At 34.9% G+C, this 26,797-nt stretch overlaps 1 protein-coding gene and 1 pseudogene across 1 annotated transcript; both read right to left on the bottom strand.

The window, feature by feature from the left end:
* Positions 1 to 11,827: 11,827 nt before the first annotated feature.
* On the bottom strand, positions 11,828 to 12,996 carry LOC101440999 (elongation factor 1-gamma-like; annotated as a pseudogene).
* A 10,608-nt stretch (positions 12,997 to 23,604) lies between these two features.
* Positions 23,605 to 24,555, bottom strand: LOC101441428 (olfactory receptor 52D1-like). The gene has a single exon (XM_004475354.4). It carries the CDS (start codon positions 24,553 to 24,555, stop codon positions 23,605 to 23,607), a length of 951 nt encoding a protein of 316 aa, XP_004475411.2.
* Between the last annotated feature and the right edge of the window lie 2,242 nt (positions 24,556 to 26,797).

The raw sequence follows: 26,797 nt of genomic DNA, 5'->3' as shown, positions 1-26,797 counted from the left end.
ATTCTTTCCAATTCTAGAACTGTCTCTTCCTGTTGGGTATTTACATTTTACCTTTTCTTTCTGAACAAGTATTGAATTTTTAATCAATGAAGTGAGCCTTCATGCCTCTAAAATTGGAAAAGGGCTGTTGACTGGAGGGAAACTGTTGCCAATTTTCCATTCTTTACAATCCCAGGGAACTTCTAGCCTGGAACAGTCCCAACAGAATCCTTCACTTACAGCCTCCACCAACGGGAATTGGAAGTCTGCTGTTCATCTGGCTCACACAATATTCTTCACTACTTGCTCTTAAAGTAGAGCACTTGACTGCATGTGCCTCAAGGCCTGGTAAAGCGGAAAGGTTACAGAGTCTAACTCAGAAGCTGTCTTATGCTCTCAATAATTTTACTCTCAGTTACATGGTGTGGGTGGACAAATGACTCAGAGAGACTAACAGTGGATACAATTAATGATCTAATTAACCTAAAAATGGTCAGGGCACTGATTTGCCTCCATAACTTCTGAGACCTAATACCAAGGCCCTGTAAAGTCATGTCATGCTGCTACTTCCCTGGAATTCTGCAGGGAGTTAGCTTTACTGTGCTGTTATATTTGACTGTACTAAAAGATAACAGAAGGTTTAAGCAAAACTGTAAATAATATTTATCTCATCTAGAAAATTACCTTCTAATCTCATCTAGAAAATTACCATCTAGAAAATTACCTTCTCCTGCTTCCATTATCAATTCCTCAGCATTCATCCTCATGGGGTTCCCTGGCTTTGGAACAGCAGTATCCCTGGTTATCAAGTTTGATGTCCTCAGTCTATGCCTTTATGTTCTTGAGAAACTGCAGAGAGCTTCATATTATCTGTATTTTCATATTCCTAGCTTTGCTAACTCTTGCAGGTCTATGCATGGGACTGGCATCAGTGCACATGGTGCTAGGGCTTAGTTAGGAAATTGGTCTAGAACCTGCAATGCCCAGACTTTATTTTCTTTATGGTCTGTCCTGCTTTAGGACTGGAATCCTACCTGCCATGGTCCTTAACCACTTCACACCAATTTGTAGGCCTCTGAGACATACCTTCATTCCATGATGACCATTTTGACGAATGATTCATTCCATGATGACCATTTTGACGGAAAGTATCCTGTCCATTCTTCTTGTCATCATTCACTGGAAGTTTTCCCATTACTGTCACCCTCATCTCCTTTGCCTCTCTTTCTGGCTGCCCCAGGACGTATCCTGGCTTTTCTGCTCTGGCATTTGCTTCAGCAGCTTTAATACCCTGGCTCTAGTGATTTGCACCTTGTGGTTGAATGTTGTCCTTATTCTCATTTCCTGTATTTTCATCCTATGTACATTGCTGGGAATTGCATCTTTTTTTTTTTAAAGATTTATTTATTTCTCCCCACCCCGCCCTGGTTGTCTGTTCTCTGTGTCTATTTGCTGCGTGTTCTCTTTTGTCTGCTTCTGTTGTTGTTAGTGGCATGGGAATCTGTGTTTCTCTTTGTTGCGTCATCTTGCTGTGTCAGCTCTCCGTGTGTGCTGCGCCATTCCTGGGCGGACTGCACTTCCCTTCGCTCTGGGCAGTTCTCCTTATGGGGCGCACTCCTTGCACATGGGGCTCCCCTATGCAGGGGACACCCCTGCGTGGCACGGCACTCCTTGCACGCATCAGCATTGTGCATGGGCCAGCTGCACACGGGTCAAGGAGGCCCGAAGGATTGAACCTTGCACCTCCCATTGGTAGACGGGAGCCCTAACCACTGGGCCAAGTCCACTTCCTAGGCAATTGCACCTTGGGAGGAGAACCTCAAGTCTTTGGAGACCTGTTTCCCACATCTGTGCAGATTTGATTTTCTATATTCCCATTATTGGTCTTTCTATGATGCATTGCTTTGGAAAGCATCTCACACATTTGGTTCATGTCCTTACAGGGATATATAAGGACATATATTATCTTTCCACACCTGAAGAATCCAGTTATCTACATGCAAAGACCCAGTAAATTTGCAGTAGGATGAAGAAATCATTTTCCTGAAAATTTAATGAAATCCTTGAATGTTATCAGTAAGAATGCTTTAAGATCAAAATAATAAGGTTTAGCAATTTAAAATTTGAATAATACTTTCTCTAACTTTTTGTTATTTTATCCTGAACAGATTATAATTATATTGTCTTGCTAATGCAAGAGGGGTAACAGCAATAAGTTTTGTTCATGTATGTTCCCAAAAAGTTCTCTGAAAGTTTTTTTTTTAGTACAATCATAGCTATTATAGACATGGCAGTAAAAGTCTTTAAATTTTCTTGACATGTTTATGAAATATTAAATGTGTGTTATTCTGAGTTCCATCAACTCTTTGCTTCCATCTGCATGGCTAGACACACTTCTACCCAAAATTTGGGAAATTTGCCTATTATTTAGATCATTCAAATAATGATGGTTATATCAGGATATATGATATTATAAAATTGGGCTTGCTTCATTCTTAGAAGTAAGTAACTTCTGAAACTCTTATGCTGAGACTTCCCTCCACTCTGTTCTTTTTTCCCCATTGGTGACTTAATAGAAGTCCATTCAGGAGATGAAATAAGGATTCTGCACTTTGATTCAGGAGTAGTGGGAAAAGTGAATCAGAGCCATAATAGAAAGCCATGAAAACAATGATCACTGATATTTTTAACATGATTTATCTCCTTTTATTTCTATTGGTTATTTAAAATTTTTATTTAAAAATAACTGTAAACTTCTTTACTTTCAGAAATGGTGCAAAAAAAACCAAGAAATTTCCATATCTCATATCATATTATATACTGGTGTTATCTCCACCCCATTTTATTTTCCGTGAACTTTGAGAGCAATTATCAATAAATACTTCAAAGAGCATTTCCTTAACATAGATAATTTTCCCACACAGGATATCTACAATCAGGAACTTTATCTCACTTTTATTATAAGCCTTTGCAAAAGCCTGAGATACAGCAAAACAGTTCATGATAGAATTACTTTTTTTTTTCTTCCATCCATGAAATTTATTGGGGTACAATTAACATATCACAATAGCCGCATATTTTATGTGTATTTTCACAGTTTTGAAATCATCAGCACAATTTAATTTTATAACATTTCCATCACCCAAAAAGAAGACTGTACTCATTTGTAATAACTCTCCATTCTGACCCCAGCCATAGACAACCACTTATCTGATTTCAGTCTTCACATTAACCAGTCTGAATGTTTCATACAAATTGAATCATAAGATTATGTTCCTTGTATCTCACTTCTTTAATTGAGCATCATGTTTTTTTATTCTCATCCATACTGTAGATGTATCTGTACTTCATTCCTTTTAATTGTTAAATAGCATGTCATTGTATGGATATACCACATTTTGTTTATCTGTTCTTTAGTTTATAGTATTTGGCTTGTTTTCTTCAATAGTACTGGGGACTTACACTGGATGTTTAGTAACTGATATTTTATATCTTAGATTCTTGTATATTTTTGCATACATAGCTTACTTAGTAATTATTCTATGGCTTATTTTCAAGAATTGTCTGGGTGGAGAAATAAGTGAAAGAACATCCACTTAGAAAATATGTAATTAGGAGAATAGGACTCCCTAGTGAAGATATCCAGTTAGAAGCTACAAATAGGGATCTAAAATAAAGAACATAACTAATTTATCTTCATATTTCCAATGCCTGAAATAGTGCTGACCCTGGTAAATACAGAATAAGATTTTGTTAAATACATGTAATAAAAACATTTCACTAATTATGGGGATCTACGCCCCCTCTTGATTTAGAGGTGGAGTGGACATTGCCATCCCAGGGTCCTCAGGATGGAGGAATAAAATGTGGATTAGAGTGGATTTACTGGTATTCTACTATAGTATTATTGTGACTCTAGCAATGGAAGAAATTTTACCATTGATGTGGAGACAGAGGTCACAGGAGTTGCTGAAGGAAGGGAGAAGGAAAAAGATGTGATACTGGAGCATTTTCAGGACTTGGAGTTGTCCTCAATGATATTGCAGCGACAGATGCAGTACATTAAATATCCTGCCATAATCCACTGAATGACTGGGAGAGAGTGTAAACTACAGTGTAAACTATAATCCTTGCTGTGTAGCAATCCTCAAATATGTACTCATCAAATGCAATGAATGTACCACATTAATGAAAAAAGTTGTCGATGTGGAAGGAGTGGGTGTTGTGGGAGGTGGGGTATATGGGAACCTCTTAGTTTTTTTAATGTAGCATTTTGTGTGATCTATGTATATTTAGAAAAAAAATAATAAAATAAATTAAAAGAAACCCCAAGATACAGATATATAGGTCAGTATTTATAGTCCCTAACAGTTTCTAGCATACTGTTGACTCTCAATAAACACTAAATAAAATCATATATATAATGTAGTGTTAAAAAAAATGAAGGAGAGGGGATCAGGTGTGACTTAAGCTGTAGGGTGCCTGCCTCCCATATTGGAGGGCATGGATTCAGTTTCAACTACCTTCTAAAGAAGATGAGCAAGACAGCAAGTTGATGTAAAGAGCCAGTATGGCAAGCTGATGGAATGGCACGATGCAACAAGGTGACACAATAAGAAGCCACAAGAAGATGACACACCAAGATGATGCAATAAAGAGACAAAACAAGAGACACAAAAGGCATGGAGAGGAGGTGATTCAATTGGGCACCTCCCTCCCACATGGGAGTTCAGTTTGGTTCCCAGTGCCTCCTAAAAGAAGACAAGGAGAGCACATAACAAACAGACACAGAGAGAGCAGACAGTAAGTGCAAACAACAAGAGAGAGAGTGGCTAAATAAATAAGTAAATAAATAATACCTTTTAAAAAAAATGAAGGAGATATGAAAGTCTTCACAGACACACAAAAAACTGATAGAATATGTTACCAAAAGACCAGAATTACAAGAGATAATCAAGGGAATGCTGCAAACTGAAAGGAAAAAACAAGGGTGAGCGAATTGGAGTAAAGCGTAGAAATGAAGATTACTAGAAATGAAAAATTAAACTGTGAAAATATAGGCAATACACTGATATGACTACAGGAAGCAAAAGGTCAAAATGGATGAAGTAAGTAATGCCTTTACCATAATAACATTGAATGTTAGTGGATTGAACTCCACAATCAAAAGATATACACTGAAAGAATGGATAAAAAATCATGAGTCATGTATACATTGTCTACAAGAGACTCAGTTCAGATGTGAGGACATAACCAGGTTAAATGTTAAAGGTTGGAAAAAGATATCCCATGCAAACAGTAACCTAAAAAGAGCTGGAGTAGCAATACTGGTATCAGAAGAAAGACATTTCATATGCAAAACTGTTATGAGGAAGATCATTATATACTAACAAAAGTGGTGATTCACCAGGAAGAAATAACTATACTAAATATTTATGCACCTAAACTCAGTGCCCCAAAATACATGAGGCACACACTGGCAAAGTGGAAGGGAGACATAGATGTCTCTACAAAAATAATTGGAGACTTTAATATATCAGTCTCATTATTGGATAGATCTTCTAGAAAGAGGATGAATGAAAGAACTTGTATAATAGGACAAATCAATTAGACCTAACAGATATCTATAGAGCATTGTACCCCAAAACATTAAGATATACATACTTTTCAAGAGCTGATGGATTCCCCTCCAAGATAGGCCATATGTTGGGTCACAAGACATGTTTCAATACATTTTAAAAAATTGAAATTATACAAAATACTTCCTCTGATCATAACAGAATGAAAATGGAAATTAATAGTTCATGGGAAAAGGGAAAATTCATGAATGTATGGAGATTAAACAACACACTCATATAATCAATGGGTAAAAGAAGAAACTGCAAAAGGATTCAGCAAATATCTTGAGATGAATGAAAATGAGCACACACCATATAAAAACCTATTGGACACTGCAAAGGGTAGTGCTGAGAGGGAAATTTATAGCCCTCAATGGTCACATTAAAAAATAAGAAAGAGTTAAACTTGAAGATCTAATTACTTGCCTGTAGGAACTAGAAAGGAACAGCAAACTAATCCCAAACCAAGATGAAAGAAAGAAATAGTAAAGTTCAGAGCAGAAATACATGTAATAGAGAACAAAATAGCAATAGAATCAGGAAAACCAAAAGTTGGTTCTTTGAACAGGTCAAGAATATTGACAAACTCTTAGCTTGACTGACAAAGGAAAAAAGAGAGTAGACACAAAGAAATAAAATCAGAAGTGAGGTGGGGGACATTACCACAAACCCCACAGAAATAAGAGAGATCATAAAAGGATGCTATGAACAACTCTATGCTATAAAACCAGGTAATGTAGATGAGATGGACAAATTTCTATAAACACATGAAACACCTACACTGACCTTAGAAAAAACAGAAGATCTCAACCACAAGTGAAGAGTTTGAAACAGTCATCAGAAACCTCCCAAAGATGAAAAGCCTAGGATCAGATTGTTTCACAGGTGAAATCTACCAATCATTCAAAGATGACCTAATACCAATTTTCCTCCAGTTCTTCCAAAAAATTGAACAGGAAAGGATGCTACCAAATTCAATCTATGAAACCAACATCACCCTTATACCAAAAACAAATAAAGATACTCCAAAAAAAGAAAACTGCATACAAATATCTCTAATGAGTATAGATGCAAAAATCCTCAGCAAAATACTTACAAATGTAATCCAAAGACATATTAAAAAATTATACACTACAATCAAGTGGGTTTTATTCTTCATATTCAAAGGATGTGCAACATAAGAAAATCAATTTGTGTTATAAACCACATTGATAAACTGAAGGAAAAAAATTACATAATCCTCTTGACTGATGCAGAAAAAGCATTTGACAAAATGCAACACCCCTTTCTGGATGAAAACAATCCAAAAAATAAGAATAGAAAGAAATTTTCTCATTCTGGTAAAGTGTATATATGAAAAACCTACAGCTAGCATTGTGCTCAATAATGATACACTGAAAGCTTTCCCACTGAGTTCAGGAAAAAGACAATGATGGCCACTCTCAAAATTATTCTTCAATATTGTGCTAGAAGTTCTAGCTAGAGCAATTAGGCTAGACAAAAAATAAAAGTCATCCAAATAGGAAAGGAAGAAGTAAAATTTCCCCTATCCACTGATGACATTATCTTATATCTAGAAAATACTGAAAGAGCCACCACAAAGCTAGAATTAATAAACAAGTTCAGCAAAGTGGTGGCATACAAGATTAATATGCAAAAATCCATAGTTTTTCTATACACTACTGATGTGCAATCTGAAGTGGAAATCAGGAAAAAAACAAAGCCTTCTATACTCATGAAAAAAACAAATCAAATATTTAGGAATAAACTTTAACAAGTATATAAAGGACATACATTCACAAAACTAAAAAATATTGCTAAAAGAAGCAAAGAAGACATAAATGAATAGAAGGACATTCTGTGTTCATGGATTTTAAGACTAAATATTGTTAAGATGTTGATTCTACCCAAATGGATTTACAGAGTCAATGAAATCACAATAAAAATCCCAACAGCCTTTTTTGCAGAAGTTGAAAACCCAATAATCAAACTTATTTGGAAGTGTAAGTGTCCCTGAATTCCTTTTCTTAAAAAATAAAAATGAAGTTGGAGGACTCTCAGTTCCTGACTTTAAAGCATATTACTTAGCTACAGTGGAAAACAAACAAATAAGAAACAGCATGGTACTGACATAAGGACAGACAGACTGACAAATGGAACCGAATAAAGAACTCACAAGTAAAGTCAAGTGATTTTTGACAAGGCTGTTAAGGCCACCAAAATCAGCTAGAAAAGAAAATTCAACAAATGTTGATGAGAGAAATGGATAGGCATATCCAGAAGAAAGAAAGAAGACCCCTATCACACATCTTAGACAAAAATTAACTCAAAATAGATCAAGGACCTAAATATAAAAACAACAACCATAAAAATCTGAAAAGAAAATGTAGGAAAATATATTCAAGATCTTGTGGTAGATTGTATAGTTTCTTAAACCTTACATACAAATCATAAGCAGCAAAGGAAAAATTAGATAAATGGAACCTTCTCAAAATTAAGCACTTTTGCACCTCCAAGGACTTTGCCAAAAGTGTGAAAAGGCAGCTGACTCAATGGGAGAAAAGATTTGGCAATCACATGTCTGATAAGGGTTTAATATACATGTTATATAAGGAAACCATACAATTCAACCTTAAAAAGACAAAGCCCAATTAAATGATGTGGAAAGACTTGAAAAACACCTTTCCAAAAAGAAATACAATTGGTGAAGAAAAACATGAAAAAAATGCTCATGGTTAAGGAAATGCAGATCCAAACTACAATGAGATTTAATATTTCACACCTATTAGATTGGCTTCTATTAAAAATTCAGAAAACTGTAAATATTGGCAAAGATGTGGAGAGATAAGAATGCTTATTCACTTTTGGTGGGAATATAGAATGGTATACCCCCTGTGGAGGACTGTTTAGCAGTTTGTAAGGAAGTTGAATAAAGAATTGCCCAGCTCCTGGCAATATCATTGCTAGGTATATATCCAGAAGAACTAAAAGAAGTAACATGAATAGAAATCTGCTCACCAATATTCATAGCAGCATTATGCACAATAGCCAAAAGATGGAAACAACCCAGGTGTCCATCAACTGATGAATGGATTAACAAATTGTGGAGTGTACACATGATGGAATATTATATAGTAGTAAGAAGAAATGAAGTCATGAAGCATATGACAACACTGATGAACATGGAGGATATTATGTTGAGTGAAGCAAGCGAGACATGAAAGGACAAATACTACATGATTGACCTTTTATGAACTAAATGTATTATGTGAAATATAAATATATTATATGAAAAATAAATATGGGTAAAATTGCATATATAAGACCATTTGTCTTTGAAGCTGAAAAATGTAGGTTAATACTACAAAATGCTAATCTCAAACAAAAACCCCAACCATTGTACTAAGTGAAGGAGACCAGACACAGTATACTACATATTGTATTAATCTACTTACATAAAATATAAGTATTAATCAATTTATAAAGGTGAAATTAGATTAGCAGTTATGTTAGGGCTGAGGAGGGAATGCTAAGGGGTGTGAAATCTATCATTTTGGATAATGAAATTGTTCTAAAATTTTTGAGATGGTGAATGCATACATTTTGATTTTTCTTGAAACCATTGATTATACCGAATAGTTCATATGGTATGTGAAAATATTTCAATAAAACTTCTAAATAAACAAATAATTATGCAAGAATAGGCTGAAACAGCAGCTGTGCATAGCACGGGAAATATAGATTGGGAGATGAGGGATTTCCTTGTTTGTTTGTTCATTTTTTGTTTATTATTATTATTATTGTAATAATGAAAATTCTGTAATAATGACTGAAGTGATGAGTGCATAACTATTTGATTATACCATATACCATTGATTGGGCACTTTGTATGTATTAAATACTTTATTAATATGTTATCAAAAATTGATTTGTTAAAAAATTATTTTCTATTGCAATTTTGCCTGGTCAAAGTATAAACTGGATGATGGTTGAAAGTAATCTGAAAATAAATCATAAAAACCTTGAAAACTTGAGGGTGATTTTAATATCTTCAGAGATAACAAAAACTGAGAGCATTTTTTACCAAAGTCTGGATTTACAAGAGATACTAAAGGGAGTGCTAAAGCCCGAAAGGAAAACAAAAGGACAAGAATCTTAGAAAAGAGTGTAGAAATAAAGATTGTTAGTAATGTTAAGGTTAACTAAATGGGTAAAAAAACAGCTATTAGTAAGATAAGAGAATGGAAAGCCAAATGATAAAATGAACAAAAGAAGTAATGCCTTTGGAGTAATACCATTGAACATTAATGGCCTGAACTCCATAATGTAAAGACATAGACTGACAGAAGGGATAAAAAAATATGAACCATTTTTATGCTGTCTATAAGAGATCCACCTTGGGTACAAGGACGTAATCAGGCTTAATGTGAAAGACTGAAAAGACCTTCCATGCAAAGTGTAACCAAAAAAAGAAATGGAGTAGGGTTTTAGTTTACTTCATCATTTCCTTCTAATTCCTCACCAGAAGTAACCTTAGGGCCCATATTCCTACCAAATAAATCCAGGCCTTTTCTAGAAAGCATCTCACAATTCCTCCAAAAAATACCCCTTACCCATTTACAGGATTTTTGGTAATTGCAAGCAGCATGACCTCACTCTCCTAGTACCAATTTCTGTTTTCATTTGGCAAAAGACTGAGGATGCAAAGTACCAGAAATGGATTAGTTTTTATAAAAAGGATATATTTGCAGTAAAACTTAAGAGTTCCAAAGCCCTGATGAGTCCAACTCACATTACCTTAAGAAGTGCTTTCTTACCGAAGTCAGCTGCCGTGTGGCGAAGAAAGATAGCCACCAATCTGTGCTGAGGTCTCCACTTTTCTGCCACTGTAGGCAATGGTATAGGGCTTGTCTCTTACCAGGCCTCCTCTCAGTCTCAGCAGCTACATTTTCTTCCAAAATTCAGCAATAGACTCTCAACCATATGGAAAATCACTCCCTGGGCCTCAGCACTTTGTGTCTACGGGGATTCTTTCCTTGTAATTCAGCTGTGGGTGACACTATTGTCCTTTCTCTCACATGGCAGCTTCCTTTATCTGTGTCTGTGGCTGTTTCTCTTTTGTCTTCATTTATATCAGACCCTTCCAAAGGGCAGAGAGTCACCTGTCACATGCCTCACTGACATAGTCCACTGGAAAGTCCTAAACTGGTTTTATCAAAGTATTCTGATCAAAGGACTTTAAAATAAATTTAATGCAGTCAAAGGGTAACATACCCAAAGGAACAAATTACCAATTAGCTTTTTTTATTTTTGAGGTTTGGATTGGACCCAGGACCTCAAATGTGCGAAGCTGGTATTCAATTATTGAGCCACATCAGCTCCCCTGAGCTAGTTTTTTTTTTTGTTTGTTTGTTTTTTTTTTTGCTTGTTTGCTTGCTGTTTTTTGTTTGTTTGTTTTCAGCAGGGACCAAGAACTAAACACAGGACCTTCCATTTTGGTAGCAGGCACTCAACAGCTTGAGCCATATCTGCTCCCCCAGATTAGTTAAAATAATTAATCATTTTCCTTTTTGAATTCATAAAATAATCTCAAGATGCCACAATTGGTGATACTAATTTTGGACAAAATACATTTTAAATGCGAAACTGTCGTAAGAGATGAAGAAGGTAATTATATATCAATAACAGGAACAAGTCACCCAGAAGATGTAACAATAGTAAGTATTTATGCATGTAACCTGGGTGCCCCAAAATACATGGGGCAAACTAGTTAAACCAAAGGAAGAAATAAATCTCTCTACAGTACAGGCTGGAGACTTCAATACATCACTCTCAGCATTGAATAGAACATATAAACTGAGGATGAATAAGCTCATATAGAGCTGGAATAACATGATAAATGAATAGTCCTAATAGACATTTATAGAGTATTACATCCCAGAACAGTAATATGTACATTCTTTTCAAGTGGTCACGGATCTTTCTCCAAGATAGACCATGTATTGTGTCACAAGACAGGACTCAGAAATTTTTAAAGAATGATATTATATAAAGGACTTTTTTTTGAAGCAAACTAACTGGATATAAAATTCCTGGGGTGGCAATTGTTTTCTTTAAACACCTTAAGTATTTCAAAGCGCTGTATCCTTTTCTTTCATTGTTAAGTTTCCTTTAATGACTCTCATCTTCCTGAAGGTCAGGTACAGGCAGATAGGCAATGCAAATGAAGTTTACTTGAAGATCTTGCCCTGATTGAATGCTTCGCCCACATGCTGGAAGGCCCCCTCTCAGGAAAAGTACTCATGGACCAGTGTCTTGTTTTCCTTAGTGCCAGCATCCAGCTTTTGTCATGTGTATGATTCATAATACACCTGCCAATCTGGACTTGGAGGAAAAGCAAATTCCTGACCTTGGAAGACCAGCTGCTATTGTTGGTTCCTAAGTGGATGACACTGGCAATGACATTCTTCCTCAGGTTTTCCAATCACTGGAACATTCAAGTGATGAGGTGGTAGATCATGGAGTCTGGGTGAGATCTCCTGGGAAATGCTTCTAAGACTACCACAGGCACCAGCCATCCTTATCAACGTGCTCTCCAAAAATACGACAGTGCCGCGGAAAATCTGTCCTACTTGGAATACTTGTGCTTTAATTCATCCAACACAGAGGAGGATTAAAGGGGTCTTTGACCTTTGGCTCAGTAGCCAGTGCCTGCTCACATTCATCCATCTCCTCCTCAAAAGCAGGGGTAGCCATCTTTTTCTCTCTCTGCTCTGCCAGACACTTCCACTTCTCCTCCCATGACCTTTCTATTTTAATGAGGTGTTCTTTTTAAGGCTGGCTATGCAAATTTTTTAGCATCAAACTTGGTGGGCCTCACAGAGTTTCATCTCCCCCAAACACTTCCCAGAACTGGAGCTGGTTATTGCAAGTGAGGAACGAGCCATTGGTATTGGGGAAGTCCGAGAAAAAGGAGGCTCAAGGACCTGTTTGTAGAGCCAACACGAAGGGCAGACAACTGTGATATCAGCCAATGTCTCACATTCACTCACCAGATAAATCCTTGTCTTCAAGGAGCTTCTGGCAGCCCCAGAATTTACCTCAACTCCTTTGTGTTCTTTGTGGTCTGCTTTTTGTGGTACTTGCTGCACAAGGTTAGTAACACCCAAGTACTGGTTTGGGGTACTATGTCACAGTCAGTAAAGCTCACTCACTCCAGCACCTGGGCTGCTGCAGCTAGAGTACTTCCATGAGGATCCTTATTGCTCACATAGTAGGCATTGGCAATGTTCTCATACACACAAAATCCATTGTTACCCTCAAATGCTGGACTCCGGAAATCTTTCTTTCCCTTTTCATTCAACGGCTTGATCAACATATGACTGTTATTTTCCTTCATGTTTTTCCTGTTTGGTGTTCTGTGGGCTTCTTGAATATTCACATTCACATTTTTTGCTCATTTTGGGAAATGCTCTGTCATCATGACTCTGAATATTTCTTCAGCCCCTTTCTCTCTTTCTTCTCCATTCAGATTCCCACAATGCATACATTGGTTTGGTTGATGGTGTCTCTGAGATATTTTCAATTTTTATAAATTTTTATAATTCTTTTCTTTCTGCACATCAGCCTGACTCATTTTAAGTTTGTTCCCTTCATTCGTTCTTCTGACGGCTCCCACCTGCTCTTGAAACCCTACTGGTAATTTTTCATTTCAGCTATTAGAAGCCTTAGCTCCATAAGTTTTGATTGGATCTTTTAAAAAAATTCTCTTTACTGAGATTCTCATAATGTTCATTCATTGTTTTCCTGATATCTGTTAGTTCTTTCTCTATATTTCCCTTCATCTCCTTGAACATTGTTAATATTTTTTAAAGGCTTTGTTTAATATGTGCACATTCTGGAATTTTTTCCTTTCCATTTGCATGGCCCATAAATCCCTCCGTTCTTTGTATTATATGCTATTTGCACACTGACATTTTAATATTTTAAGATGTTACCTCTGGGATTTATTCCCTGAGTTGTGCTCTTTTTTAAAATTTCCTAATCAGCTGGTGATAAGACAAAAATTTTCTTGAGCATTTGCCTTCCTTCAGGATAGTCTAAGAATATCGCTGTGGAAGGGAAAAGGTTTTACGGTGGATGTGTGGGAGTACTGCATATTGTATATATGAATTACTGTGGTCTATGGCTCTTGTGAAGAGAAGTTCAATAATTAGGGGAAAAAAGAAAAAAGAAAAAGATAGGATGTAGAATTTTTCCAAGTCAACACATATACTATATCTAATCTTTAAACCCATCGCTATATGCCATCTTACTAGTAAGGGAACCTGACAATATATTGGGCTTCAATTTTCAGGAAGTTTTGGATCACAGAGTGGTTCAACAATGGCAGCAGAGGAATACTGGTATAGGATACTATTGACAGGTGATATATGGCTGACAGGGAGCTATACAGGGCATATGTCCAGGGTGCATGGTAATATTTGGATATACTCATAGTGGCAACAATTAAAAACTACAGCTGGGGGGGGGGTACTGGGTTCCCGGCCGGGGGTGCTCTGTCGTGGTCACTAGGGGAGCAGCAGAAGTCCCCTAGGTACAACGGTAAGGACCAGGAAGGAATGAGGGTCCAACAGTGAGAGCATGACACTAATGACTATGCTTATGAGCCTATATGCACGAAACAAGAACAAGGCCTAGAGCAGCAATGTGCCTGGAAATTTCCTCCTGACAGCCTTTATGTTACTCAAATGTGGCCAGTCTTGAAGCCAAACTCAACATGTAAATGCAATGCCTTCCCCCCAGCGTGGGACATGACACCCGGGGATGAGCCTCCCTGGCACCGAGGGACCACTATCAACTACCAACTGATGATGCAACTGGAAAATGACCTTATATGGAAGGTTCAACACGGATCAGCAGAATATCCCTGTCTACATATAATAACATGACTTTAAAATGCTGTTCGACCTAATGTAAGGGGGAAATGGAAAGGAGAAATGAGTTTATATGGCTACGAGTCTCTAAAAAAGAGTCTGGAGGCTGTCAAAAGAATTGCCCTTATGCACAACTGAGCAGAATCTAAGAGACAGATGAAGTAGATACAACCCCAGGTATTGGTTCCTTTGAGGGCTAAAGAGACCCACGGGCTCTATGGTCATGGCAGATGGGGTTCACTGCCATGTCAGATGGCCCTTCTTTGGAGCTGGTGTTTCTGCGTGATGAAACTGGATTCAGATGGAATCTCTTTTCATTAGACTTTCATGCTACTTTACTGGAATTGTAGTTGGTGTTGGGGTTTAAGATTTATTTAGGGGATTTGAATCTCTGGACTGACAATATGATAGCCAGGCCCTGAGCCTCAACAGACTTCAGCTCCTACAATCTGATTTATTGGACTCACCTCACTCAGCTAAGATGGAGTTGAAGAAGGTCAACCACCACACCATGGAGCCTAGAGTGCCTACAACTGAAAGCAGGAGGATTGCATCCAGTATCCATGTGGAATCTGAGCCTCCTCTTGACATAGAGATGCCACGGACATTACCAATCCAAGGTCCACAGAGAAAAGGTGGCATTGGAGTGGAGTGGGAAAAGTGAACATGGTGGCTGATATGGGTATGGGGAATGGCAGGAAGAGATGAGAGGTGGAGGCACCTTTGGGACTTAGAGTTGCCCTGGATAGTGCTGCAGGGGCAATCACCGGACATTGTAAATCCTCCCAGGGCCCACTGGATGGAATGTGGGAGAGTATGGGCCATGATGTGGACCATTGACCATGAAGTACAGAGATGCCCAGAGATGTACTTACCAAATGCAATGGATGTATCATGATGATGGGAGTGAGTGTTGCTGGGGGGGGGAGTGGTGGGGTTGAATGGGACCTCATATTGTTTTTTTAATGTAATATTTTTACAAAATCAATTAAAAAAATAAATAAAAATAAAGCCTAATCTGGAAGAAACACAAATGCTGATGAAGTACTTTTATGCAAAGTATGCAAAAATTCTTAAAACTCAACATTTAACAAACCACCAATCCAGTTATAAACTGGACAATGTGCTAAATAGACACTTCACAAGACAAACAGATGGCAAAAATGCATAGAACTAGCTATTCATTTCCAAAAGAATAAAAATAATACCTATACCTCATACCTGGTACAAATATTAATTCAAAATGGATCAAAGACCTAAATATAAGTGCTAAAACTCTAAGACCCCCAAATGAATTTTAAGGAAGCATCTTCAATATATTGTAATAGGAGGTGGTTTCATAGAAATTATTCCCAAAGCCCAATCAAGAAAAAAATTAAAAAGATAAATGATAGCTCTTGAAAATGGAATATTTGTATACTTCGAATGACTTTGTTAAGAAAGTGAAAAGACAACCTACTCAATGAGAGAATTTATATGGAAAACAGTTACCTGACAAGTGTTTAATATTCAGGATAGATAAAGAGATCCTACAATTCAATGATAAAAACACAAGCAACCCAATTCAAAAAATGGCAAAAGCATTGAATAGACATTTTTCCAGAGAAGAAATATAAATGGTTAAAAGCATATGAATTTTGGATGAAGAAAAACATTATGTTTTACTGCAGTAATAACAGCACAAATCTGTGATAAAAGTGAGTGTCACTGAGTGCACATTTTGGATGTAATGTAAAGGCATGGGATTATATAACACAGTGAACCATGTGATACAGATGGAATTTGATTAACAGTACTGAGAGTGTTCTCTCATGAACATATCAAATACACAATACTAACACATGGTGTTAATAATAGGGAGTGTATGGACAAAATATACCAAGTGTACCCTATGGCCCATAGGGTGGTAATGTTCTTCCATAACAAGGAGGCTGTGGTCATGTCATTTAACTAATCTGTGCTCATTTATTTATCTTTCTGAACTCTGGAGAAAAATTGAGTGTATTTTCAGGATTAAATAAGATAAAGGTGCCTGGACAGAGTATTTTAAAGTAATGATTCCATAAATATGTTGAGCTGTCTTTGTCTGTTATTTTACTTTTTGAAGTTGAAATAAAGTTTAATTAAAAACAGCATCTAAAAATATATTCAATATCAGTAGCTATTAGGGAAACGAAAATCAATACTACAATAAGATATTATTTTACCCCTGCTAGAACCATCACTATTTAAAATTTAAAGAAAACTACAAGCTTTGGAGAGGATGTGGATTATAGAAATGCTTATTCACTCCTGATGGGAATATAAAATTGTACATCACTGCAGAAGACTGGACTTCCCTCGGAAAGCTAAATATAGAACTGTTGTATAATCCTGAAATTCCAGTACTACTTAAAAATACTCAGAAGAAATGAAAACATGTTCACAAACAAACTTTTGCACACTTATGTTCATAGAGGCATTATTCACATTTTCTGAGAGAAAAAACAACACAATTTCCATCAACTGATGAATGGATAAACAATATGTGGTATAAACATGTTTTGGAATATTATTCTGCTGTAAGAAGAAATGAAAATTTGATGCATGCGACAATGATGATCCTAGAGAACATTATGTTGGGTGTAATAAATCAGATACAAAAGGACATATATGTTCTCAGTAATAAGAACTAAACTTAATGAGCAAACTCAGAGAGTTAATATCTAGCATATATATTACTTGAAGAGAGAATGAGTGTAGAGAATGTAGAGCTGATGCTTAATTTGTGTAGAATTTGTAATAAGTTAAGTTTGTATATGTTTGGAAGCAGATAGGATTGATGGTATCATATTATAATGGATGTAATAAACAGCATTGACTTGTAGGTTTGACTGTGTTTGAAAAGGGAAATTTTGAGTCATGTATGTCACTAGGAGGAAAACCAGAGGATGAAATATAGAACTTTGAAATATAATGATTTTTTTGTGGAAAATGGATGTGGTCAGTAGTAAAAATATAGGAACATTCTTTAATAAATGATAACTAATGTACATTACTATTACAGTGCATTAACAACAGGGTGGTATATTGAAAAAATACACCCAAAGTAAGCTATGCATTGCCAGACAGTATTATATGGAATATTGTTCCATCAATTGTCAAAATAACCCACATTTTATTAAGTGAAAGACACCAGAAACAAAGTAAAACATTTTCTATGATGACTCCAGTGATATAAAATATAAATATAAATAAATTTATGGAGATGGAAACAGATTACCATTGATTTATGTAGGGGAAAGATAGAGTGATTAAGGTGGGACTGCTAATGGCTAGATGGTTTTTCTTTTTGGAGTAATGAAAATGTTCTAAAATTGATTATGGTGATGAAAGTACAATTTTATGATTATACTAAATATATTGACTATAAAAAATGAAATAAAAACATTCTCAGATAAAGCACAGATAAGGATATTTCCTCTAATACACCTGCCATACAAGAAATGCTAAAGGGAATCTTACGGACTGAAGGGAAAGGATAATAGATAGCAACTTGAAGCCATACAATAAGAAAGAAGTCCAGTAAAGGGAAATCCAGAGGGAAATAATCAAACCAGTATTATTGTATGCTTGATATTTACCTCCTCATTTTTATTCATATGATTAAAATATAAATGAATAAAATGATAATTATAAGTCTATTTTAATAGAATTAGCAATATGTACTTTCTGACAATAACATAATAAAGAGGGACAGAGCTGTGTAAAAGCAGAATTTTGAATTCTATTAAAGCAAAGTTGGCATCAACTTATGGTTTTAATTTTAACAGAAAATTGGCATAAAAAGAAAAGAAGAGGGAATTAAATGATATACTGTAAAAGTCAAAATTAGAATCAATTTTGGAGAAATTGAGAGAAAATATATAAAACATAAAGAAAAATAGAAAATTGGCAGGTAAGCTCTTATCAATTCTATTTTATCAGTGATTATATGGTATATAAATGGATTAAATTCAGCAAATAAATTACAGAGACTGACAGAATGGATTTTTTTTTAAATGGTCTCAGTCTATGCTATCTACAAGAAACTCAGTTTAGACCCAAGACAAATAGGTTTAAAGGAAAAGTATGGAAAAGATAGTCCATGCAAATAGTAACCAAAGAGAATTGTGTGACTATTCTAATAGCAGACTTAGTAGATTTCAAGTCAAAAATTGCTATGAGACACCATAGGTCATTACATTCTGATTAAAGGGTCAATCTACAAAGAAGATATAACAATTCTAAACATATATGGAAAAAACAACAGAAACCCAAAATATATAAAACAAATACTGACAAATTTGGAAAGAGAAACAAGCAATTTTATAATAATATTCAGAGATATCAATATCTCAATTTCAATAATGGATCAAAAAAACAAAGAAAGATCACTAAGAAAGTAGAGAGTATAAAACACACATCATGCCAACTAGACCTGATGACATAGAGGACACTCCACTCAAAAGAGCATGGTACACATTTTATTTATGTACACATGGAATACTGTCTAGAAGAAAATATATGTCAAGCCACAAAGCATGTTTCTCTTAAGTGCAAAGGAATAAAATATTTCAAAGTATTCTCCCAAAGGATTGAAACCATAAACCAAGAAGAGTAGAAAAATTGGGAATTTCACAAACATGTAGAAATTAAACATACTAATAATTTCATCAAAGAGAAATCTAAAAGAAATTATAAAATATTGTGAAATGAATGAAAATTGAAACACAGCCTACCAAAACTTATGGGCTACAATAACAGCAGTAGTCTGAGGAAAATTTGTAACTACAAATCCCTATAGTAAAAACAAAGAAAGATATCAAGTTTATAGTGCAGCATTTTATCTTAAAAAACTGGTGAAAGAATAGCAAACCAAAACCAAAGGCAGTAGGAGGAAGGATATAATAAAGATTATATTAGATATAAATAAAATAGAGAATTAAAAAAACCAAGAGAAAGAATCAATGAAACCAGAAGTTGCTTCTTTGAAAATATCATTAAAACTGACCTTTATTTAGTCTGAATATGAAAAAAGAGGGAAAAAATATCTAAAATCATAAATGAAAGTGGGGACATTACTGTTGACCTTGCATCCCTAAAAACATTTTTGATAATATGAACAATTAAATACCAATTATTTTAATTTCTAAAGGATGCTGGGAGAAATATACGAAATATACCAGAAATGGGTTAGCTTTTATTATGGGAACTTATTAGGTTAAAACTTACGGTTCTGAGGCTGTGAAAATATCCAAATCAAGACATCATCAGAGATGCTGTCTTAGCTTAGGTCGGCTATTGACAATGACAATATCCAGAGCATAGTAATACCATGTGTGAAATATAAATATGGGGAAAATTGCATATATATAAGTCCATTTTTCTTTAAAACTGAACTACTATATGTTAATACTACAAGATGTTAATATCAGACCAAAAAAAATATGCTAAGTGAAAGAAACCAGACACAAAGTACTACTATTGTATGAATCCATTTATATAAAATATAAATACAAGTCTATTTATTTAAAAGATGAAATTACATTACTGATTATGTAAGGCTGGGGAAGTATAGAGGGATTGAGAAGTGATTGCTAAGGGTTGTGGATATTTTTTTTTGGAGTAATGAAAGAGTTCTAAATTTTTTGTGGTGCAGAAGGCACAACACTGTGATTATACTAAAAGCCATCAATTATACACTTTGAATAGATTGTATGGTATGTGAATATATCTCAATAAAACTGTTTTAAAATTATATAAATAAATATGCAAGAATAGAAATAGCAACTATGTATGGCTAGTATAGAGAGATTGAGTGGTGAAGAATTTTTTTGTCTTTTTTCTTTATTATTATTCTTATTGAAATAATGAAAATAATCTAATAATGATTGAAGTGATGAATGCACAATAATATGATCATACCAAATATCATTTATTGTGTACTTTGGTGAATTATATGCTTTATTCATATCTATTAATAAAATTGATTTGTTTTTTGTTTTTTTTCCCAAATGGCAGGTCTACTGGTCTCTGCCTTCTCTTCCAGACCCAATTTCTCTTCAAGCTCACCTGTGGATAATCAGGCACATGGTGGAGTCCATTCATCTCTCCACTCTATCTGGGCCTCATTGCTATTTTCCCTTTTGGCTGTTCTTTCTGTAGCTTGTCTCTCTCCTGGTTTCCTCTGTGAGCCCCTGGGTTTGTTACCTCTCTCTCTACAGGGTTTTCTCTGTGTCTACAGCTTATTAATTCTTATAAAGGAATCCAGCAATTGGATTAAGACCCACTCTGGGTTACACAATCAAATTAAAGGTCCCTAACTGAAGTGACTTAATCAGAAGCTATCTGATCAAAAGATTCCTTAACTAAATCTAATCAAAAGGTCACAGTTACAGTGGGTTTATAAACACAGGAGTGGGTTCACTTTTAAAATCAATTTCTGGGGTCCAAAAGACTTAAACGAGCATGCCAAATAATTAGATAGCCTAGATGAAATAGACAGATTTCAAGAAACCCAAGTTATAAAAAGTGAACCAAGAATAAACAGAAAATCTAAATAGGCTGTAACAAGTAAATATATTGAATAAGTAATAAAATTATCTCCCCAAAGAAAGAAAAATCCAGAGCCAGATGGTTTCACTGGTAAATGCTAACAAACAGTGAAGATGAAATAAAAGCAATCCTTTTAAAATTCTTCCAAAGTCCGTGTGCTTTGTAAATCCTATGAGGCCTTATACAAAAAATCTTACCAAGAGTCAGGTAATGACACCACAAGAAAAGAATACCAAAGACCAATATTCCCTTTGAATATAGATACAAGAATCCAATGCCACAAAAACAAAAGGTACTGGTGGAAGGGTACGGCATGCTAATTCCACACAGTATGCATGATTATTTTTTTAAGTTCAAAATTACTATAATAAAAAGGAATCCTCATCAGAATATGAGCAAATTGAAGACAAGAGCATATTAAACGTATTAAAAGGATTGTTATCATGACCAAATGGAATTTATTCCAGTATATGTTAGGATAAAGATCATTATATCTCTTTAATAAGTCATATTGTCTTTTGAACAGCATAAGCTATAATTGTGAACAACAATTTCTGGTTGATTTATCTTGTGACAGACATGCTTTGAAATAACCATTCAATGTAGGCATTTTAGCCTCATTTCATTGGTAAGGAAGCTTAGATTAATAAAGGAAATAATTTAACCAAGATCACATGGATAATGAATAGCAGAGTATAGCTTTATTCCTTAGTGTTTGTTTCTAAATATTGTGAAATTACCCATATACTATGATTGATTAAGTTAGTTGAACCCAGATCACAGAGAAGAAATATGAGTATAAGATTCTACCTCATCTTTCTCATCTCAAATACCATTCCTTACACAGAGGAAATCCAGCTCACATTCTTCTTGTTTATTTGTTGTGCCTCTTCATTTCTCTCAACATAGCAATTTGCTTGCCTATCATTAATTATCATAACTCAGGTTTGCAATCTCCTTTTTATATGAAACAAAAAATTTTTAAGAAACAAAATTCTCCTTTCTGGAATTGCTTAAATGATTTGTCCTAGAACCAGGCTGTACAAGCACGTGCGCACACACACACAAATATGTACAAATATGTTTTCATCCCCAGAAATACATTCTAATACAATTTACTTATCTAATGCATCTTGTTCCTTTTCAGAGTACTTTGGTGTCTCATAGTATACTTAGGGAGGATGCAAAGAAAAAAATAAAGAAGTGAAGTACAGCAAATGAGGAGGACATTTATAAAGTAAGAAGTTACTTATTCATCACCTCCTTGTGAATCCTTCCAAGTCTCTTGTCTCTCTTAAGATGTGGCTCCTGGTGGTGCTGATTTAACTTCACTGCTTATGGGAGTATAACCAATAGAAAATCTGCACAATATCAAAATTGCCTCAGAAAGTGCTGGTTCCTAGCATTTCCAGTTTCTTTGAAGAGTAAGGCACACATATTAATCACAGCAAAGTGGTGTACATAGAATCATATCTACTTTAGCATATTTGCACTGTGTTCCTATTTCTTAGTGCATCAAATATGTAGTCATAAATTAACCAATTTTTACTTGAAATGAAAAAGGATTTTCAAGAAAACCCTTTATAAACCCAAAATAATCAGGGAATAATGTTATTCATAGTAATTATTGTATTAAATTAAATTGCTAGTTTGTGTAACTATTAACCATTAAACCTTAAGATCCTTGAAAAAAGGAACTTTCCCTCACAATCAATCTTAGCACATAAACTAGTTTATATGGTAGATACCCTGTTACTGTATATCGAACTAAAATATTGATTTGAATTGAATGGATATGATGAAGTACATTGAAATTATATGGCCATAATTGACCACTAAATGTTGTGTACATTCTGGCCTCCATTATGAATATGGGTAGATATGATAGAAGTCACAACGATGTCTTTGTTTTCTAATGCACTAAGCAAGGTTGATAATGATTAAAAAGATTCCATATCATAATACAAAAAGGGTAGATATTAAAGTAGGATTACTTAAAAAGGGGTGATCAGTAATGTACAAATAAATAAAAGAATCATCAAAACTTCTTTGGAAGTCAACCAGAGTGTACTCACAATGGTGCAGAGAAAGTCAGTGAAAGTTAGATTTTCTTATATCATCTTGCTCTTCTATAATCTTTGAATCCAACTAGGATATATATTCAGGCTCATGTTTTATGCAGTGACATATTCAGACATTTATGGGCTTTGGACTTTTTCAGTACACTGTATGATAGTCATGGTGATTATGTTCAAATACTTATCTTTAGCAGTCTAATGAGATCCTCACTTTGAGAGTAACCCGACTTTTATTAGGGAAATACTTCTGCTGAACTTAGATAATAGACAATATAAATGATACAATTCATTTGGAAAAGTTACTTAAGACAGAAACATCTGAAACATCTATCCATTAAATTAGGAACTGGGTAAAGAAACCCCATAATCTAGATAAATACAACTTATCAAATTATATTACACACCAACAAAGATTGTTTAATTCAGATGCTTTGGAAAACTAAAAATTTTAAGGAACCTATCCCATATCTTTTTGGTCCTCACCCCATAGATAATAGGGTTCGCCATGGGTGGGACCAGAACATAGATATTGGCAACAAATAAGTGAACGTGGGGTGCCACATTGTGCCCAAACCTGTGGGTGAGAAAAGAGAAGAAAGCTGGAGTATAGGAAACTAAAATGATAGAGACATTGGAGCTACAAGTGCCCAAGGTTTTGAGTCGAGCATCCTTGGATGGCAGTTGGAAGACAGCATGGACTATAAAGACATAAGAACAAATGATCAATATGAAGTCTACCCCACCAGTAAGGAAGACAACAATTAGGCTGTAGGCTCTGCGGATTCTTGTCTCTGCACAAGCAATCTTGATGAGTGCCATGAACTCACAGTATGTGTGGGAAATAATGTTGGTTCTGCAGTAGGGAAGCCAACGTAGCAGGAAAGGGTGAGGACTGAGAAGTGCAGTACCACGGAGTACAATGGCTAGACCTATTCCTCCAATTACTGTGTGTGTCAGAATAGCTGAATGTCTTAACGGGTTACAAATGGCTACATAACGGTCAAAAGCCATGGCTAGGAAGAAGCCAGACTCCATGGTGGAACAAGAATGAATCAGGAAAACTGGAGTGAGGCAGGCTTCAACACGAATCTCTCTGTCATGGAACCAGAAGAGGCTGAGAAGTTTTGGCATAGTTGTAGTGCTTACAATAAGGTCTGCCACAGACAGCATGCAGAGGAAAAGGTACATTGACTCATGTAGACTGGAGTCTGTCTTGATGATAAACAGAAGGGAACAGTTTCCTACAAGGGCCAGAAGGTAGACCACACAAAAGGGGATGGAGATCCAGATGTGGGCAGCCTCCAACCCAGGGATGCCAATGAGAATGAAGGTTGAAGGATGGATATTCATGTCATTGTATGCTGACATAACATATGTTAGGTTGTTTAGATTTTTCTGCAAGTATTTTCTGCAAAAGCAACAACATATCAATTTTTACATTTTTCAATCTCTTGATCATTTAAGAAAGCTGAAAAGCAGGGAATAGTAGAGAATTGGTTATTAACAATTCCTGAAAATATTTAGACGGAAATTTCATCTGATGCAGTGCAGGATATTATTTCAGAGTCAAATTGTCTCTTAAATGGCACCACCTAAATAAATACTATAGATTACCTGTGTAATGAGAAGTGTAATAAATATTTTATTCTCATTATTTAGATGCACTCAACTGCTTAGCTGTTTGAATCTCTTTTTACATAAAGAGCAATAATTAAGTAATTTTGGCAATTTTACCATGGAGATTTTTTTCATTTATCTGCATTTAAAATTTGCTATAAATTGATCTCCAGATGGTAAAAAAGCAAATATCTAAGTAAACCAATTCACAGTTTTCCTAAAGCATTCCCTTTACCTTTCCCACTATTATAGATATTTGTGCCTTATGGAGTCTTTGTGATAGCAAAGTGTCTTTTTAAATCAGTGTAAAATGCAGTTAGGGCATCAAATTTGGGTTACACTTATGAAACACTGCTTTGCCTCTTAAGATGCCTTTAAAGTTTCATGCCTAGATTCACTGCATAACATGATTCTTTAACCTTAAGGTCCCTAAAAAGGCTTAATCTCTCTTAGGTATGGATAAGCCTGGATATGCTTGTCAAGAAAGGTTTGGGAAGTCTAGAGAATATAATTTATAAATCATCATATAAATTGGAACAGAAAAAGAATTTTTGAAATTCATTATATTGAAATATCATATTATAATTCAAAGCAATATCTTAAATGCTTACCATTATTTGCTTGCTTTTCTGAGATCATTTCATGTCCAAACAACTTTAAATTTTATTTCTCCTTTATCATGAGAATAGTTTAATGTGCATAAAGTTAAATAGCTGGTTTAAGAAGTAGACCTGCTTCTAGTTCAGACACTGGTTTCAGTATCCACTAGCCATATTTTTTTGAGTTGGTTGTTTTCCCTCACCTTTTTAAAACTGCATATACATATAGTATGAGAGAAGCTGTAAGTTTACAGAAAAAGCATATAGACAATATAGTGGTCCTATATTCCATCTTGTGTCAATGTGGCATCTTATTTATAGTTGATGAAGGAATATTTTTGGAATTGTACTATTAACTATTGTCCACAGTGTACTTAACAGTTTACTGCATTATCTAGCCCTACGTTTTTATTTTTTATTCTAGTAAACTATTTACAACATAAAATTTCCCTTAACTACAATCAAATATATAATGCAGTGCTGTTAATTGCATTCACAATGTTATGCTACCAATATCACTTTCTATTACCAAAACCTTTACATCATTCCAATTAGAATTTGGATATTTAAGCATTAACTCCTCATCCCTTACCCAGACTTTGACTGCTGGGTTTTTCTACTTTAGGTTATACGGTGCATATTCTTAATTGTGATAATAAACTGTACTAATGATGGGACAGTATATATGCATGTATTTAAAGAAAGGAGGATGAGGATTATTCCTTAGGAAACATTAGAAAATACCATCAGAATTGGTTTGGTTATGCATGCTCATGAATTTATGCCTAACTTTAAATTTCCTATAGGTGTCATTCCAAATCTAATCCTTTCCCTTCGCAATTAAATCTCCTCCAATTGACTTACTTTCAAAGACAAGCTTTTGCTTCACATGGAAAATTCACATCTCCAGACAATATCTAGTGTTTATGAAGCTCAATAAGCATAAACCATACTTATGTGTATATTTATTAGGCCAACACATTTTTACACACTTTTTGTTGTAAAAGAAACACTTTTAGCCTTTTGTTTATATTTTTATTTCCAGCATAAAATTTAATTTCTCATATTCTATCACTTTTGTGCTTTCCATTCATTCTTTTCCTTTAGAAAACAGATTTTATTATGTTCCAGGCAATTTTAACATGTTTACCCAATGGAAGAACAAATGGAGAGGTAAATCTATCTAAAGTCCCAATCAACTTAAATATATAAGTCTTTCCCTTTAAAACAGGTAATTGAAAGTTATAAAATGAAATAAATTATACATTGTATTTTCAACCAATGGAAAATTGACATTGGTGATGTGTGTTAGTGAGGATTTGGGTAAATTGGACATCTTAGGCACAATTGCTTTCTTTTAAAGGAAAATGATGTTGCAGTCATTATTAAAAATA

This window comes from Dasypus novemcinctus, chromosome 10, assembly GCF_030445035.2.
Source record: "Dasypus novemcinctus isolate mDasNov1 chromosome 10, mDasNov1.1.hap2, whole genome shotgun sequence".
Lineage (NCBI taxonomy): Eukaryota > Metazoa > Chordata > Mammalia > Cingulata > Dasypodidae > Dasypus > Dasypus novemcinctus.
Note: the sequence above shows the minus strand (reverse complement) of the source record. Positions and strands in the feature narration are given on the sequence as shown.